At 42.1% G+C, this 19,766-nt stretch overlaps 1 protein-coding gene across 2 annotated transcripts in view; it reads left to right on the top strand.

Moving 5' to 3' along the window:
* PTPRR (protein tyrosine phosphatase receptor type R) overlaps positions 1 to 19,766 on the top strand; it is a 159,137-nt gene that overhangs the window by 124,232 nt on the left and 15,139 nt on the right. For both annotated transcript variants that reach the window (XM_066591638.1, XM_066591639.1), the window contains 5 exons: positions 4,035 to 4,221; positions 5,931 to 6,015; positions 9,422 to 9,501; positions 13,343 to 13,480; positions 19,142 to 19,252. In XM_066591638.1, the coding sequence (XP_066447735.1) occupies positions 4,035 to 4,221; positions 5,931 to 6,015; positions 9,422 to 9,501; positions 13,343 to 13,480; positions 19,142 to 19,252 (601 nt within the window). The remainder of the gene's footprint in view (positions 1 to 4,034; positions 4,222 to 5,930; positions 6,016 to 9,421; positions 9,502 to 13,342; positions 13,481 to 19,141; positions 19,253 to 19,766) is intronic.

Genomic DNA, 19,766 nt, shown 5'->3' with positions numbered 1-19,766 from the left:
CTACGTCATGTTTATATGCCTATATGGAGCATGGTCTGTACATTGGGAGAGGGTATATTTCTGCTGCTGCCAATGTATATAGCAGCAAAGTAGACAGACAAAATACACGTTGGTGTGGGGAATATTGCAGTCCTCTGTTTGTGGCCTCAGACATCGTTCAAAGTCATCAGTCCAGCCATGACAAATTATTTGCAGGTCTTACACAGCTAACAGTCTGGTGAGGGGAATTCAGTTATGCTATGCCAAACAGGGACAACTCACAAAAATACAAGATATTCTCTGTTGCCTTCTGTTTTCTTATATATTGTGCCTCCAAGAGACTTTAGCCTCTTTTCTTGGTGGTTGTTTTTTAGTTAATATAAAATGAAAAGAAAACCAAACAGGAAAACAGCAAATACACACAGTGTGTGTCACCGGCCTCAGATGTTACTGAAAGTCGCCAGTTGTGCCTCCTAGGGATTGCACCGCCATGGCAGATTCCACTGATTAGTTAGCCGCTGGCAATTTTTACTCATATGTGACCGAGCATAGATTTATATCGAAGACCACACTGTGCCCTCAAGATGCTGTTGATGCTGCTACTAGTGCTGGTGGTGCTTCTGTTGTTCTCTTTCTCCCGCTTCTGCCATGCTTCCTCCTCCTTTTCCCCAAAGAACATTTTTTTTAAAGCACAAGAAGCTGCAGAAGCTTTACAGCTTTTCATTGGAGAAGGCCCCCCTTGGCTTTTCTGTTCACCTGGTAGAATTTGTCTTTTGCAAACTTTATGACATTGCTGTAAAAACAAGCACCACACCTGCTGTCTTGTGTAGCAAAAATTTTTGGTAGCCCTAAAGCTGTTCATTGGAGCAGTCCGATGCTTGAGTGCTGTGTTCACTTGCAGAATTTGTCCTTGCAAAATTTGTGACGGAGTTTTTAAAACATGCAGCACCATATGTGGGCCTTCTTTTGTTTCCAATGACACCCCTGTGCTACGATTGTACACCACTGTACAGCATTGTTACCAATTTTTGAGAGATGCAGTGTTTCCCCTGATCTGTGGCTGTGATCCTGTGCAGTATTGGGGCTTTGGCTGCATTGTAGACCTTCTGAAGGACACAATGGTGAACCCAATTTTTACTCCTATTGACTTCAGTGGGAGTCAGAATTGCCATCCAGATTCACAATGATTTTCATAAAATTGTCCCAATACTGATTATTCCACTAATCACTAGTCATGTCCCCCTCTCCACTATTGTACTTCACTTATAGAACTGCTCTCCATATGTTGAGCAGAGGGACCTTTTGAGTCCCCTCAGGCTCCAGAGCCCAGGTGCCAAGACAGCCTCTGCACCCCCTTTAGGTATACCGTTTACTTGTACACTGGATTGCTGATTAATATGTATATAAAATATTAGTTGTGACAGTGGCATGGGATATGAATGCAATGTAATTACCCCTCAGCAAGGCTTTGTTCACGCTGATCTTTTTTCCTATGGCATTGTTCATTAAAGTCCAACAGAAAACTTTTTATGTAAAAAGTTAATAGATAAATATTAGTGAATTGCATCATCTACCAATTATTCCAATTCCTGGAATCTCTCTTGCACCTGTCAGCAGGCAACAGTTTGCAGTCTCCAACAGAATATTCACACCTGCCACCAATAAATTGAGGAGCAACTCTATTAATAAACATATATGAGAGGATAACTGATAATGCAGTGCAATATTGTTTTATCTAAAAACTTCAAAAAATTGAAATACTCTTCTGTTTGGATATGTTAGCCGATGCAGTTAGCTGTACTCATATTTAATGACTGTCTTCCTCTCATCCGGATATTGGCATCTGGAAATCATCACTATCCAGCCATCAGAGATGGAGCAAAGGGACCCAAGGGTGACATCATAAGAGGAAGTTACTCCCTTTTCTGACATTCCAAACCAAAAAGGGCATTCATGTATGACAGCAGCACACATATAGAATGCCTAGTTCAACACCCTGGGTGTGTGCAATTTATATACAGCAGAAATGTCACTGTAATAATATGTGCTGAAGACACGAGTTATTGAGTGATCTACTGAATTACTAGTGTGTTATTTTGAAAATATTTTATAAATGTTCGGCTGCTTTCACACCTGCACTAAGGCTCAGCTCAGGGTTTCCATCTCCGCTCCATTTCTGAAGGAGAGAAACTGAAATAAAATGGAAAAAAATGGATGTTTTTTTTCTCCATTGATTTCAACGGCGTTTAAAAATAAAAAAACGGAAAGCAAATTGAAAGGTTTCTGTTTGCTTCCGTTACAACAGGTTTCTCTATGGTAAAATAACACCCTGAGGGCGAGCACCCACTGGCGTTTTTTTACCTGCGTTTTGCGTTTTTCCTGCACAGGCATAGAGATAACATGTGTTCCTGTCCACTGGCGTTTTTTTTGCGTTGCGTTTGCGTTTTTAACATAGGAACTGTCAGTTGCATATGTGTCCTTATTTTTCTCCTAATGCACCCATGAAAGTCAATGGAAATTAATGGAAAAGCCGCGAAAACGCCGCGAAAAACGCGCGGAAAAATCGCGGGAAACGCGGCGAAAACGCTGCGTTTTTTCCCCGCGGAAAACGCAAACGCCAGTGGGTGCTCGCCCTAAGGGCTCATGTCCACGGGCAAAATATGATTTAGGATCCGCAGCGGATTACCTGCACGCGGATCCGCACCCCATAGGGATGCATTGACCACCCGCGGGTAGATAAATACCCGCGGATCGTCAATAAAATGGATTAAAAAAAAAATGGAGCATGAAAAAATCTGGACCATGTTCCATTTTCGTGCGGGTCTCCCGCGGGGACGGCTCCCGCGGGCTTCTATTGAAGCCTATGGAAGCCGTCCGGATCCGCGGGAGACCTAAAATAGTAATTTAAAGCATTTACTCACCCGCAGCGGGCCGGGAAGCTCTTCTCTTCCTCACGGCCGCATCTCCCTTGCTTCGGCTCGGCGGATGTGCCCGGCGCATGCGCGCGGCACGTCGACGACGTGCCGGCGACGTGCCGCCGGCGTTAGGAATTCATCCGCCGGCCGAAAAAGAAGATCCGGCCGTGAGGAAGAGCAGAGCTTCGCCGCCCGCTACGGATAGGTAAATTCTTATTTATTTGTATTTTTAGCGCTCACGTCCGCGGGGCAGGAGGGACCCGCTGCAGATTCTACATGTAGAATCCGTAGCGGGCCCGATTTTCCCCGTGGACATGAGGCCTAAGGCTGGATTCACACGAACGTATATCGGCTCGGTTTTCACGCCTCCTTTCATTGCAAATAGTGCAGAGGGGCGGAAAGGGGGTGGAGAGGAGGCGGGAGCTCAGTTCCTGCTCCTGGCTCTTCCATCCTCCACCTCCCCCCCCGGCAGATGAGGACGACGTATATCGTCTCGGCGTGAAAAACGAGCTGATATACGTTCGTGTGAATCCAGCCTAACGCAGATGTGAAAGAGACCTTCACATGTGATACAGAAATGTGTCCATACAATATGGGTAACAAAAATAAGATATAGACACAGTGCATGATTTATGCCTTTACTGTAATATTCCTGTGCTCACAACAGGCTAACTAATTAAAGGGGTTGTCCAGTTGTAAACTATTAATGGTCTGTTAGCAGGACAGGCCATCAATTATAAATTAGTAGGGGTCTGCCAACTGGGATCCCCGAAGATCAGCTATTTGCTATGTAGGTGTGTTAATACAATGAGCTGATTTCTACAGGAAGCAGACAGCTCTGTTCTCACTATAGTGGCCAGGCTTGATATTGCAGGCTAAGCTCCCATTCAGTTCAATGCACGTGCAATACCAGCCTCATCGAACCTTGTTCATGCGCAAGTATGTTCCACTGCGGGAAGTGTTCTTGCGCATACGGTCATCTGAATAAGTCCTAATATAGACATTTCTTCTTCACAGCATCTTGATTGACTGCGCAGTTAGATAGACGCACACACACACACCTATTGCATGGTATAGTACTGTTTAGCTATTTACAGTAGTTATTAGTTTTTACCAATAATATATTTTCTTCTATTCCAGGAGAGGTTCAAATGTCTCACTTACCTTGGATATGAGTGGTTTAGGAATGGTAGAGCCGTTTAATGTGACTCCAACACCAAGAGAGAAAGTAGCCATTGAATACCTTCAAACAGCCAGTCGTGCTCTGACCAGACAACAGCTCCATGATGTTGTTCAAAGCTCCCATTTGCTTCATACAGAATTCATGGTATGAGTAACTGTCATAGAAGAGTGACCTGTTATGCTGCGATTCTCACACTGTTATCTTATATAATCAGCATGTTAAAGGGGTTTCCAAGACACAACTTTTTCTGCCTATGCTCGAAAATAACATGAGCCTATAATCACCCATCCCTGTAACTCAGGTGCTGCTCCTCCATTCTCTACACCTGCATTCTTTTTAAGATTTGCAGTCAGCCAATCAGAGACCTCAGTGGCCAACCTCTGAGGACTGTGATTGGCTGCAGTAGCCTGTGACATTCCATTCACTGGCTGACTCTGCAGCTTGTAAACAGTCCTGGCCTTAGTAAATAGAGAGTTGGCACTGGAGATGGGGAGACCGGGGACAGGTGAGTATAGAGTCTTTTGTTATTTATGGCCACGGACAACATTAAAAAAAATTTATAAAAAAAAAACCTTTAAAGAATTTTTCCAAAATATTTTTATTGTTTCTAACAGCAAATCACAAAAGAAATAAATTTTGCAACACTAAAGCAAAATGTCCCCCATTTCTTGCCATCTCTAGCCCAGTACCTGTATATTATTACAGATATCCATTCTCCCTATCGATAGCCATATATTTGTCAACCATACCAACAATGCTAATATGCAAATAGTCCACTTCCAAGTGTTAAATGTGTTAGGCAGTGAAAACACGCTCATGGACATGAGCCCTGACAAGTTCCTCTCCATGATATTTAAAGTGATGGTCTGTAAGTCTAATGTGCTCCAGTTCTGACATGCCCACTGATGGGGGATATATAACAAAAACCCGTCCATCATTGGCCTCCATTGAATAACAATATAATGATATTCTCCGTGTGGTTGCGGCCAGCTCCAGTTAGTTCTGGTTATACTAGCCTTGCAGCTAGACCACTTTAGCCTATTTCAGTTGCTTCATTATATCACTGTTCTTTAGGTAAAAAATAGAGTATTGGCAACATATGTATCACTTGTTCACTCCATCATTAGACACATGCTGCTGTCTAGCTCTTTGCTATGGATACTGGTCCAATCAAGCAGAACGTGTCAAGTATACAAGCTGAGCTTAGGAGTAGTAATGGCTAGTATACAGGTGTGGAGATGCTGCACATCCCAAGAAAAATCTCACTTGCATACAGGAATTTTTTTTCTTTTTAGAATATTTTTGAATCTAGGATAACTTAAAGCTCTTTTCCATGGGCTGATAATCAGACATGAATATCTGCCTAACATTCGTTTGCCAAATCATCATCAGTCCATCTGAATATGCCCATGATTAGCCGATAAACAAGCAAATGCTTGTTCGCAGGCATAATAATTGGCCTGTGTAAAAGGTTAACCTACTTAATAAGAACTCTAAAGGTTTAGAAATGGTAGATTCCTCAGAAACTATTGAAATAATATAGAATGTCAAGTCTATGAGCAGTCATGTTAGTGGCAGCCCCACCCTGGATCCAGCATGCTAGCACAATGATGAATATCTCCGGTTTTCTCAAGGTTTGGGTTTGTGAATGTTATATTTAGATTTTTTTTTCTGGGAGAATCATAAAATCTGTATTTGCAGTGAACAATAGTCATAGACGCCTGTCTAGACATTTCCACAAGTTTGAACCAAACAATAATTGACAAAGATCAACTTACATCTCTGCTAATATGGAATGGTCATGAGAAAGTGTAAGGAGCACTCATGTTGTGTCATTTCTTTGTCTTTATCAGGAAATACCAATGAATTTCATGGATCCCAAAGAAATTAGTATTCCGAGTCATGGAACCAAAAACCGCTACAAAACTATATTGCCAAGTAGGTTATTTTATCTGTATGCAATCATGCATAGCAATAAGACAATGATTGTAATTGATTGGTTAAATTTAATTCAAATCGACTTGTTTTTACTTCACCTAAACAACCCCTTTAGGCTTCATTCACATGGGCGTGAAGATTTTCAGGCGGCCGTATGACGGCCACAGCGCGTCCGAAAATCGGGTGCACAAGAGGCAGCCATGACCAAGTCACAGCTGCAACTCCTGTTTTAACGCCCGTTCAGACGGCCGAGTGCAGCAATAATACGCCGCACCCGGAATACCATCATGTGGGGGAAGACAGCTTAGCGCTGCTAAACTGCCTCCCCCTCTCTGCCCCATCACCAGCTGTCAGCAAGGGGACGAGCAGGATAGGGTTGAAGCGAATATGCTAAACTCCTGCCCTCTCTTGACCCCTTGTTGGCTGCCAGCAATGGGAGAGGGTGGATGGAGCGGGAGCTTATTACACTAGCTCCTGCCCTGTCCCACCCCCTCCCATTAAAGACATGCTGCTAAACTCCCTCCCACCTCCCTAGTGGCTAGGCTTGGTACTGCAGGCATAGTTTCCTATTGAAGTGAATGGGAACTTTTCCTGTAACACCAAGACTGGGCTGAATAGACCAGCAGATCTACTATTAATGACCTATCCCAAAGAAAGGCCATCAATATTTTACAGCTGGACATCCCTTTAAGGTATACTGTGATATTAATATAGGTGTATTCTACACAAATGTTCAGTGCAAAAACTGTTCATTCACTGCCTTAAAGTATCTTGTAGACCATTGTACTCTATGGACTGCCGGATACCAAAAACAGCAATCTGCGCTACAAAACTTAAGATAAAAAAGACTATATCTCCACATGCTGTACATTGACAGCTATTTTTAATGACCATCGAATTCATGTGAAAATGATCTTCTAGAGGGATGGTCCTCTAAAAGAAGATGGGCAATATGTTTCACTTGTTAGCAAATTGAAAATCAAATCTGGTCTGGATCGGAGATGGTCTTCTTCAGGAGTTGGTGTTGGAGGTTTTGGAGAGATCTCACTGATCTGTGACCATTGCCGCCAATACATTTTTTGAGCGTGAACCAGAGGAAAAAATAGTAGGGGGCACAGATCACAGTGTAAATCAATGAACATGCAAAAGAAATTGAATGGTGGTTACTGCACATGTACATTATTCGCGCTGCGGAATATGTTGGCGCTATATTAATAAAGATTATTATTATTCCAAAGAAACTCTAAAAAGAATTAGAGTATGATTAAATTTAGCTTGTATTGTTCTTTCACCAGAAAGACAGGATAAACAGTACTGTTGAGTTTGCTATATATGCCCAGTAGAGGTCACAATTTTACAGATTTATAAATCTACAGTCTCCATAGAAAGTGTAACATCTTTTAACATCTAAAAAAGCATTAGTGAGCAGCATGTTAAAAGACGTGAGAAGAAAGGCATTAATACTCCTCTTATTAAAAGAAATAAAAGTTCTTAAAGTATGAGACTGATGCCATTTAGGCAATGAGAGAGATATCCAGGCAGTGTCTGGGGGCTTATGGATTGAGGGAGCCCACAGACCCTCTGTTAAATATAGTCTGCAAATGAGAAAGCATAGTTTTGCCCCCAAATTTGTGCCATTTTCTTGGCTTTGTGTATAAACGTATTAATGAATATGTCTGAAAGATATTGACCAGGACCACTCCAGATAAACCATTTGCATTTTTGGCACATTTCAAAATTAGCAACAGCTGAGAGAAGTCACTAAAGTTTGGGCAAAAATTGAATACATCATCATTAGTCAGACCTCATCTGAACAATGTGTCCAGTTCTGGGCACTTCAATTTAAAAAAGACATCGACAAGGTGGAGCAAGTTCAGAGAAGCGTTACCAAGATGGTTAGCTTGCAGAAGAGAAGGCTGAGAGAAGACTTAATAGCTGTCTACAAATATCTGAAGGACTGTCACAGTGCAGAGGGATCAGTCCTATTCTCATTTGCATAAGGAAAGACTAGAAGCAATGGGATGAAACTAAAAGGGAGGAGACACAAATTAGATATTGGAAAAAAAACTTTCTGACAGTGAGGGGGATCAATGAGTGGAACAGGTTACCATGGGAGGTGGTGAGTTCTCCTTCAATGGAGGTGTTCAAACAAAGGCTGGACAGACGCTGAGCAGGGGGTTGGACCCGATGACCCTGGAGGTCCCTTCCAACTCTACCATTCTAGGATTCTAGAACGGTGGCTCTCTAAAAGAAGATGGACAATATGTTTAGCATGTAAACAAATTGAAAATCAAATCTGGTCTTGAATGGAGAAGGTTTTCTTCAAAAGGTGGTGCTTGGGGTTTGGCAGATGTTTCACTGATCTGAAATATATTGACCATGGCCAATTCAGGTAAACCACGCCCACTTTTTTTGTACATTTCAAAATTAGCAACTGAGTGGGTTTTTTTGTTTTCTTTTGCCAAATAGAGTTTGGTTATGAAAGGGGACAGGGTGATGCAAAAGGGGGACCTTATTTAATATCTATGTACTAAGATTACTCGGTAATTAAAATGACTCTATGTGGCTCTCCTCTCCCACAAAGTATGCAATTCAGGAACAACAGGCGTCAGGCTCTCGTTTGATGGTTAGATGTAATAAAATGAGCCTGAACCACGGAAATTATTGTCAGCTCTGCTCTCTTTCATTCTATTTACACTGTTAGATATAATCATAAATGCATTAATGTTCTATGTATAAACTTAAGTAAGGCTTTGTTCACATCTGCGTTGGCAGCTCTGTTAAGAATTTCCATCATGGATTCCATTAAAAAAAATATCCATTTATAGGAATTCACAGATGTGAACAGAATCTAAGGGCTTACTCACACGGGTGTATGGGTGCTGCAAATTATACTTGTATTTTTAAGCGCATAATGTGCAGTCCTAAAAGCCCATTCATTTACATTGGGCCATTTAGATGTGTTTTTTTCCCATGCTCTTACAGAAAAGTTTAAAAACGCAGCATGTCCTATTTTGGCGCATATTACACGTGTATTACGCCCATTGTAGGCTATGGGGGTTTAAAATATGCAGTAAGTACGCATGTAACATACGTATTTAAGGCCTGTGTCACACGAACATAATTTTGTAGTGTTTTGTGCATGGAGAAAGTGCAGTAAAACACTCACATGTGCGCACAAGTGTACAGTGTCCATTGCGCAAATATGTGACGTAAATGCACAAGTAAATTGGCATACGACCAAGTGACACCGGCCTGACTGTGTATTCCGTATTACGTGACTGAAAATATGCCTGTAAATGCAGCCACTGTACGCCGGTGTGAGTGAGCCCTAACTGTACAACTAATTGATAAGTTTTTCATGTGTCCTGTTCTCAGTGTCTCTTCAATATTCCTGTTTCATTAGATCCAGTAAGCAGAGTGTATTTAAAACCAAAGAACCCAAAAGATGCATTGAGCACCTATATAAATGCAAATTATATCAGGGTGAGTGTAATCTGTTCATTCTTTTATAGTAAAGGTACTAGTTAGATTGTGATCACTTACCACAAAGCTTTAAAGGGGTTTTGTCATTAAAAGAAAATTCTATACTCACCTATTCCTCCCCCCATCAGTCTCCTTACCCCATCTTCTCCTGGCTGAGCTTCTGTAGTGCCCCGGGTTAGCTCACTGCATGCTGGCTGGCTTGTTATGAAGCTGGCATTGCTCACATTCCCCCCCAGCCGGGTCAGTGAAGGTCACGTTCCTGTGCTGTAGTGTTCACTGCCTAGGAAGGAATTCTAATCTATTTTAGATACAGCTCGCATGAGCAGTCTCTGAAGTAGATTGGCACTCCCCCTGCTGGCCTGTGACGTAACGTACATTGGCTGGCAAGAAGAAGACTGCCAGCCAATGTACGTAACCTCACAAGTAGGAGAGGAATCAGCCAGCTGGAGGTGAAGTGACCCCCCTGGACTGCAGGAGACAGGAGAAGATAGGGGAGGTGAGGATCTGGTAAGTAGACTGACAGGGGAGGAATGGGTAAGTATAGCATTTTTCTTTGTGAATGACAGAACCCCTTTAAGGATGCCACAGATACATTACATTTTTTGTTGTGCCAAGGCCAGATGTTAGCTGGAAGTTAATAGGGAAATGTGGTATAACTACAGCATGTATCCACATTTCCATTTAGCATGTTTCTATGTAAGGTTTTTACTAAAGAACCGGTCAGGAAACAATTCTAAACAGCAAGAACTTCTTTTTGATTTTGTTTTCTTGTTGTTTGACATTGTTTCTTGACCATTTTTTTTATTAAAAACCTTACGTGGGCACATGCTTAATGGCAATGTGGACACTTGCTGTAGTAATACCAGGAAATGTTAAACATGCTACACAAAGTTTTTTGGGTGGCTTTTTTCCCCACTTTTCATGCCATTTTTTTGTGATTATAGCAGGCTCACAGATTTGCTTTTTTATGTCATTTTGTATAGGTTTCACTACAGGACATGAAAATTGCTTACAAAACAGCTATTAAGAATGTGTGAATAAAAAATCTGCCACCAAAAACCACTCGTAAAAGTGTATGCAACATTTTAAAAAACTGACTTTGGAAGTGGACAGGGGTTAAAACCCCTACTAAATTTATGCTTTCTTGTTTCTCCACATTAAACATGTCTCTGCTCCATTTTTTATTTGACTCTTGATAATCTTGATAATTACTAAAAGTTGAATACGGAGGCTCACAAGGTACAAAAGGTTGGAGACCATTATAGAAAGTACACTCATTGCAAAGTTTTCCGGGAAAGCATTTTGCATTGTTCTTTGATTACTATAATACACTGGTGTTACACACAGAAGGAATCGGTGGAATTTCATGAAACATGGTAGATATGAACAGAGTCATACCCAGAATAAGTAATAGCAAATTAGACTCAGACAAAGTTTATTACTGTTCGGTACAAGTTTCAGTAAGTATGTCCACCATGAGCACCTATACACTCTTGGATCCTTGCAGACATTGAATCAATATCAGATATCTTGTTGGGGGTCTATCTCTATGCGTGCATTACCTGTTCAATCAGTTGTTGTGCAGTTTCTGGTGGTTGGTCATGTGACATAATGGATCTACATATGGCATCCTAAAGAAGATCTATTTGAGATAAATGTGGGGGACTGGGTGAGTCTTGTGATGCCTACAGTATGTGGATGAGTATTGTCCTATTTGAAGATACCATTTTGGATGGTGGTCATGAAAGATATTACAACATGGTGTACCACTCTGCCCACATGCTGGCAGTTGTGCCTTCAACAACTACCAACTCGGTCCTGCTGTCATAATGGATTGCCCCCCAAACCATGACTTCAGGGGTCGGACCTTTGTGGTGCTCTGAAATCACATCATGGTGGGCCCTTTCTTCAAAACAGTGACGAATACTTTGAAGATTATCACTTTGCCTCAAACAGAATTGAGACTAACCACTAAACACAACTGTTCTCAGTTTGTGACCAGTTGTGTCTAGCAGTACACCACGTTAGTTGTTGCTGGCAGTGAAATCAGGGTAACAGAACACACTGCATGGGGGTCTGAGAATGCAACCCATCTTCAAGCAATTGATTTAAAGCTGTTTGTGGGGTGACTGACTCCAACCACTGCTTGCTTCTGTGCTACAGTCATCTGTCTATCAGCAACTGTCGTTGGCAGTCCTCATGTGATGTTATCCTTCTGGGTATTATTGTATCTTGTCACCACCATGAAATACTGGTGGAGACAAGACTTACAGGCTGGTTATGCCCCCTGTAGCTGATTCGCTGCTCAGCTGGCTGATGTCTAGGTCCTGGAAGGACACTAAGCTTCCAGAGGCAGCGTGCAGCGGAGGACAGCGGCAAACCTGCGAGCGGTGGTGGGGAGGAGCGCAAGGCGTTCCAGAGGAGGCAGGAGCTGAGCCGGCAGGGGAGGAGAGTGGTAAGCCTGCGATGGGAGACTGTGGGAGTGCAGCAAGCACAGCGGCAGTAGTTAGGCAGCTGAGGGTGAGCCTCAGCACAGGGGGATTACTGCAGCGCAGAGCTGCTGCCTACAGGGGACATGCAAACTCCTAACAGCAGCATGTGTATAGATTGTTGCCGGGGCTGGACGGTTAGGGTTAGGGGTTGGTGTTCAGGTGAGGCTTAGATTGTTAGTTGTAAAGACTTCCATGTTACCCCTGGAACATGGAAGTCTTTACAGCTAATAATCTAAGCCTCACCTGAACACCAACTCCTAACCCTAACCGTCCAGCTCTGGCAACAATCTATACAGACGCTGCTGCTAGGACCTTACAGAAGTCACCCAATTGGGAGCAAGGGGTGTGACAGGGGCATTCCTGCATCCAAGCCCTGTCAAACCCCTAGCTTCCTAATGGTGACAAGATACAATAATACCATCCTTCTGTGTGAACCTGTTCCAAATCTTGGAGTACTGGAGCCTCCATGTGTCCACTGAGTAACCACTCTCTGTACTAACATTGACTACGGCCAGTCCTTTGGGAAATTTCATGGTATGATGCCCCATTTCGAAGATTGCAATTATCCAACCTCTCAAAATAAGATATTTGGGTGTACAAAGTTTGAACTCTATGATTTGGCATATCTCGTCACCAACAATTTGTAGGAAAAAAAGGTCCTTCTTATATAACACATTTTGCAACCTATAAACTAAAACAATGTATCATTTTGTATAAATAGAGCCCCAAATTCTGCATGCTAATACTTGCAGTTGATTAAATTTTTAATTATTGAATACCCTTCATATGGACTTCGATCCAAGTTTCATAAATATTCTGCAAATCTATCTGGGTGTAACTCTTTCAATTTCCACCAGTGTATATTTCATGGCTACAGAGGGAGCCAACGGTATATTCAGTAAGCATTCACCTTTCCATAATAAGAAGAAAGGCAGGAGTAACACACAGACCTTGTAGAGTGAGTTCTGTGATGGCTTTAATCACATCTATTGCGAGATTTTCATCCTGCTTGCTTCCATCTTCTTTCCCTAAGCCATTTTTTTCAATAAATAGACTTGTTGCATTACGGTAGCATGAAAATGTCATGAAAGTCATATAACAAATGTATCAATAAGAAAGACATGCGGTACAAAGAAAGTTGCACGCAGGTTGGGCAGAAATCACTAGACGGTTGGGTAAGTTATGCAGCAGTTGAAAGTGGAGCTTGAAACTTCTTTGTGTAGGATAGACATATGGAAATAGATTAATACTAGCAGTGCAGTGTATGAATGTTGGCATTATATGTACTGTGTGTATATATATAATGAATATGAAATGATTATATTTACTTATTTTCTTAACCATGGCAGGGCTACGGTGGTAAAGAGAGGAAGTTTATTGCTACGCAAGGACCAATGATTAACACAGTCAATGACTTCTGGCAGATGGTTTGGCAAGAAGATGTCCCTGTTATTGTTATGATCACTAAGCTCAAGGAAAAAAATGAGGTATTGATGCACAATATACAATTAAAGGGGTTACCCAGCCTTAATCTATTGATGATGAATTTTCAAGATATCAATAATAGATCCACTGCTCAGGACCCCCACCAATCAGCTGTTTGCTGGGGGACAGCTGTCATCATGTACAGAACTGGAAAAAAGCAACTCTATACACTTAGTAGCGGTTTAGGTTGGCATTGCATTCATTGTTCCCATTGAATCAAATCAGCAAATAGCTGATTGGTTGATTGGTGGGGATCCCAAGTGGCAAACCCAAACCGATCAACTATTGAAAACTCAATCTGAGGATAGGTCATCAGCAGTTCAAAAGTGGACAACCCCTTTAACTAGAAGTCGAAAACATGTATGCAGCCATGGACTGTTCATCATATAACTTATAGCTAAAGAATTGCACATATGCAGTAAGTAAAGCTAAAACAGTACATGACATATTGGATAATACATTGGTACATCTACTAGTTTATAGAATATCACAAATCATGATGTCCAGATAGTGGGGTTGACTAGTCATTAGAAGTTTACAATTTTAACGAAAGTATATCCCATACTCTGTTTCCATGTGTACACTCTAAAATTACTTCTACATTACAACAATCATGTACCATGCTTTTTGGTCATGTGACATCTTATTGCATAAGACATTGAGGTGTCAGATAATGACAATAGGAGCTAATGAGGGAGAATCTGGTTGGTCCCCTGCTCCTCTGCCTCCAATCGGATCATGCATTCTGACTAAATCGCCAGTTTCACACAAGAAAATTACAGGTACATTTAGTATCCCAGCCTGACCGCAGTTCAACTGACCCGAACTTGGAGCATCATGATTGGGCAGGGGGCTTAAAGTCAATCTGTTAGCTTGAACATTCTGTCCAAACTGCAAGCAGCCTGTTATAGAGCGGGAGTTGGGGAGATTGATATATAGTTTTATGGGGAAAGATTCAGCAGAACTTGTATTTTATTCATCTACATCTCTGCTCATTCTGAGCTGAACAGTCCAATAGGCGGAGCTATCAGTGATTGATAGCTACCTGTGTATGACTGTACATACAGGGATAACTGTCAATCACTGCTAGGACCGCTCATTGGACTGTTTAGCTCAAAATGAGCAGAGATGTAGATGAATAAAATACAAGTTCTGCTGAATCTTCCCCATAAAACTATATATCAATCTGCTCAGCTCCTCCTGCTTTATAATATGATGCCTGCAGTTTAGATAGAGTGTTCAAGCTGACAGACTACCTTTAAACAGCCTCATTGTATCACAGTTTGGTATAATTTCAACTTGACTATCCCACATGGAATCCGCCCGTGACCGGCAACCCTGCATACCTGTGAGTGTCTTGAAGTTCTGTACTGTGGATGTGTGCAGAAGTGCTGGCTGGCACACATGCGCAGTACAGATTTTTTTTCAAACTCTTGCTTTTCCTGCGGAATCAGCGACCCGTCCGCAATGTCAATTATGGATGGGCTGCTAATCGGACAGCTTCCATTGACTTCAATGGAAGCAGTCCGTGCGGGAACCGCAGTAAGGGTGGACACTCACTAGCGTTATTTTCTTTCTTGCGCTGCGAGAGCACGAGAAAACTCTTGCCTTGCAGCGCAAGAAAGACGGCAGTATAGAACTGGCATATCGCTAGTGCTTTCAATGGGGCCAGCGGCAGCAGCGCTAGCCCCATTGAAAGCATAGGGAGAATGCCGCAGACCTCTGCCACAGCTGTGACAGCTGTTACAGCTGTGGCAGGAGTTTCCTTCATCCCCACAGAGACTGCGGGGATGAAGGAATCCTCTGCCACAGCTGTCACAGCTGTGGCAGAAGTCCGCGGCATTCTATTCCATTGCTTTTTTTTATGGGATCGGCACTGTTGCTAATATATAGCAATATATTAGCTATTAATGAATGAATAGCCAAGGACTATGTTTCATTGGATGAGCGCTCAGCCAGTAGCTAAGCACTAGCTGCTATTGGCTAAGCCCTCAGCCAATGTGCACAGCCCTTTCAGGAGGCGGGGATTTTTAAATCCCCGCCTGCTGAAAGAGCTTAACAGCAATGCCAGGGAGCCAGCCTGAGGACGCGTCTGAGCGCAGGAGAGGTGAGTAATTTTTTTAACCACTTATTGCTGATTATTGGGGAAAGGCTTATATTTCAAGCCCTTCCCCGATAATCATTCTGAGGGGCTTGGCAGAAATCATTGCTTTCAATGGGATCGGCAGCAGTGCCGATCCCATTGAAAGCAATGGGACAGAATGCAGCGGACTTCTGCCACAGCTGCGGCAGAGGATTCCTTCATCCCCGCGGTCCCCTCGGGGATGAAGGAAACTCCTGCCACAGCTGTGACAGCTGTGACAGCTGTGGCAGAAGTCTGCGTTATTCTCCATCTCTTTTCAATGGAGCTAACGCTGAGATGCCGATAACTGGGCGTGGTGCCGGCTTTTTTCTCGCACTGCGCTGCGAGACTTTACCTTTACTCTTGCAGCGCAGTGGAGAAAAAATCGCCAGTGTGCGTCCACCCTAAAATGGAGCATGCTGCAAATTTTCATCCGCGAGCAGAAACCACAATTGCGGTTTCTGCTCATATGCATGAAAAATTATTTTTCATGTTATGGAGGGTTATTGCTGTGGAATCCGGAGCTGCACGCCCGCTCTGCATTCCACAGCACAAATCTGCCTGTGGACATGAGGCCTAATTGTATGATGTATAATGTATCACCGTGGACTGTGATTCTTAGAGTCAACTTCATGGAGTTCCTACAGTTCCATAGTTTAGAGATGTAGGCAATCTAGGTACTGCAGTATATTACTGACCTTTAACACTCCCATGTACTGAAGAAATATAAAAAAAAACCTTGTATTTCCCTTCATTATTTCATGACTTCATTATTTGACTTAATTTCTTCTGTTTAATTGTATGTAGTATTTTAGTAGGTCATTAGAGAACTTTCATTACAAATAGATTCCTTTGATTGCTACCTTCCACTCAAATATATTTCTCCATATATCTATTGATTATTGTCAGTGCTTGTAGAATTATTACCTACCTGGTATTTGTGTTATGTTTTATCAAGGGGTCAACATGCTTAAAGGGGTTGTCCCGCGGCAGCAAGTGGGTCTATACACTTCTGTATGGCCATAATAATGCACTTTGTAATGTACATTGTGCATTAATTATGAGCCATACAGAAGTTATAAAAAGTTTTATACTTACCTGCTCCGTTGCTAGCGTCCTCGTTTCCATGGAGGCCGTCTAATTTTCGGCGTCTAATGGCCAAATTAGACGCGCTTGCGCAGTCCGGGTCTTCTTCTTTCCTCAATGGGGCCGCTCGTGCAGGATGCCGCCTCCTTGTAGTTCCGCCCCGTCACGTGCCGATTCCAGCCAATCAGGAGGCTGGAATCGGCAATGGACCGCACAGAAGAGCTGCGGTCCACGGAGGTAGAAGATCCCGGCGGCCATCTTCACCGGTAAATATAGAAGTCACCGGAGCGCGGGGATTAAGGTAAGCGCTCCGGTAAGCTTTCTTTAGGTCCCTGCATCGGGGTTGTCTCGCGCCGAACGGGGGGGGGGTTGAAAAAAAAAAAAAACCCGTTTCGGCGCGGGACAACCCCTTTAATTGTAGGAAGAGCAATTGGAATTTTTATGAGAGCTTCAAAGGGTAAAATCATCATAAGTGCAATGTACTTTGGATCCTTGCAGCTTTAAGGCAACAATAAATAGAGGCAAGACAAACAAAGACAGTGGCAGAGCCAGACTCAGATCGGCATTGATGCCAACAACTCTAGGGAGCTGGCCATATACATTAAATGAGTCTGCTGAACCCATCCATTTCGGCGGGTTTTGGACAACTAATAGATATTAGTATTAATTTTTACTTTATGGTGCCCACGGTTCAAACTGCATATTATATGATCTAATCCAATCTAATCTATATTATGTTACATAACTTTAAGATTAGATACAGAAGTAAGAAGGGACTGATGTTTGCTATTACTGTAGTTGACTTTTTGTTATGCCTCATGGCTCATTCACATTGGATGATAGTAGTGGGATCAAGAATTGCACCATAAAAACCTCTGGCATGTTTTTACCCTTTGCAATCCAATTTTGGATTCAGGGTTTCCTAGGGGGTTTTCTCTTTCTGCCATTATACAATGGCGACATCTGCTGGCTAGAGGGAGTATTGCGGTATGTCACATGCCGGAGAGGCCTCTGACAACAGAGCAGCCAGTAATATACAGTAAGAATACCCTGCCGGACATCTTCAGACATTGTAGCTTTAAAGGCTTTAATCAGAATGTTGGAAGACGTCAGACAGTGGATTGGAAAGAGTTAAATCTGTTTGATGTGAACATTTAGAACTCATTGAATTTGTTAATGCAAATTACTAAAGCACATTTATGACCATTGTGTATCCAGGTAGATAGGTGCAACAAGAAAATAGAAGCAGTATCTCCCAATACGACCTTATCACTTATCTGATGACCTCTACTTGCTCCTGGAGTATTTTTGCCCTGTTTTAGTTTGTAACCCAGTGGTGTTGACATGTTTGGCTTCGATGTAAGGGCCTTCTTCTAAGTAACGTTCATATTTCACCTAGTAAAGCGGACTGGTCAGGGCACAACTGTATTTTTAGACCTTTGTTTTGCATGTTTATAATTCCCTCATATTCATTGGGAGGAGTAGATCAGATAATGTGACAATGTGAACATTTCCACAATGGGTGGCTGCTGAACTTTTCAATGTTTTCTTTCCCTAATCATCTTATAAGGGAGCTTGTCACAATATTTCAGGCAGTGGTTTAGCTGAGCCCCTGTGTGTTCCAAGCTCCAGTAACTCTTGTAGAAAAGCTGAACAGGTCAGTTGGGTATATCGGATCCATAGACATGCTCATGCCTTCTATGTGATGTGTGCATGTAATGCGTTGAGTGTTATGCGGGTGTTGTGCCTTTTATAGGAAAATACTTCACTTGTCATTGCAGTGCATTGTTTGTCACCATATAGAGGAAATGTTGTGTTCAAGGTAGCATTTAAATAAGCATTGCAGCAAATCGGGGATAAGGTTTGTGCGAATGAATGGATACTCCTATAATCTTCATAATACAAAACATTGGCTGATTTTCTATAAACATGTTTGTTTTATATTTAGTGTGTTGCGCATATCATGGATAAACCCTTAGGACTAGAGTAGCCATGGCATAATCCTACTGTAATTGGCCCAAAGTGGGCTGCACGTACAGAATCAAAATACATGTATACTATATTATATACTCCAACTGAAAGTATTGCATGTATAGTAATTTCCCTTTAATGGGGAAAAATGGCTTCTACCTCATTGGGGTTTTTTTTTGCCTTCCTCTGGATCAACATTGGGGGGTAATAGGCTGGATGGTCTTTTTTCAGCCCTACATCCTATGTTATATGCAGTACATAGGAAACCTATAAACTGACATGTGCGAGGCCGAGATATAATTAAACTACAGTAACATGCCATAAGCAATAGTTGATTTTTCAGCTCTCCTTACTTGGGTTCCTATACGATCTTATTAGCATATGTAAATACTATAGGAAATTATGCAATAATACAATGCTGAATTTTGCTGATTCCACGACTTTAATTTTGTATTTATGTAAATGACAATATTATTTTCTACAGAAATGTGTCCTCTACTGGCCAGAAAAGAGAGGAATATATGGAAATGTGGAGGTGCTTGTTAATAGTGTCAGCGAACATGAGTACTACACAATTCGGAGTCTCACATTAAAGGTAACACATATCACTGAAAGGGAGCGCAAAAAGTTGTTTTGAGTGTAAGATCGTTTTTACTAATAAGTTCTCTCACTGTGGATGTTCCTTGAAATGCACTTAGGGTAGATGCAATGACACACTGGACCACATAAGGCTCTGTTCACACTGGGGCTGGGATCCACTCCCTCAAGTTTCCAGTGTTTTTACACGATCGTTCAGATTCTCGTTGGATCACGGGAATCCGAACAATAATCGTTCCGTGTAAAAGCTGCAAATACGTTGTGTCTTAAAAGGGTTGTCGAGTAAGGGGAAATACTTACCTAGTCCAGCAGTGTTGGAACCTCCACGTCAAGCCTGGTTCCAACACTGGGTCATTTGGTATATTTAGGGACGATGTTGTTTGGGCTAATTTGGCACTTTAGGCAATTTCATTAATGATAGGCGAATGAACACTAAATAGGATTATCCTTCAAAATATGCCAATGTCTACATAACGTATTAACAATGGACCGGGGTTTTTGATTACAAGTAT

This window comes from Eleutherodactylus coqui, chromosome 2, assembly GCF_035609145.1.
Source record: "Eleutherodactylus coqui strain aEleCoq1 chromosome 2, aEleCoq1.hap1, whole genome shotgun sequence".
Taxonomy (NCBI): domain Eukaryota; kingdom Metazoa; phylum Chordata; class Amphibia; order Anura; family Eleutherodactylidae; genus Eleutherodactylus; species Eleutherodactylus coqui.
The sequence above is the reverse complement of the archived record's forward strand: the minus strand, read 5'-3'. Positions and strand labels throughout refer to the sequence as shown.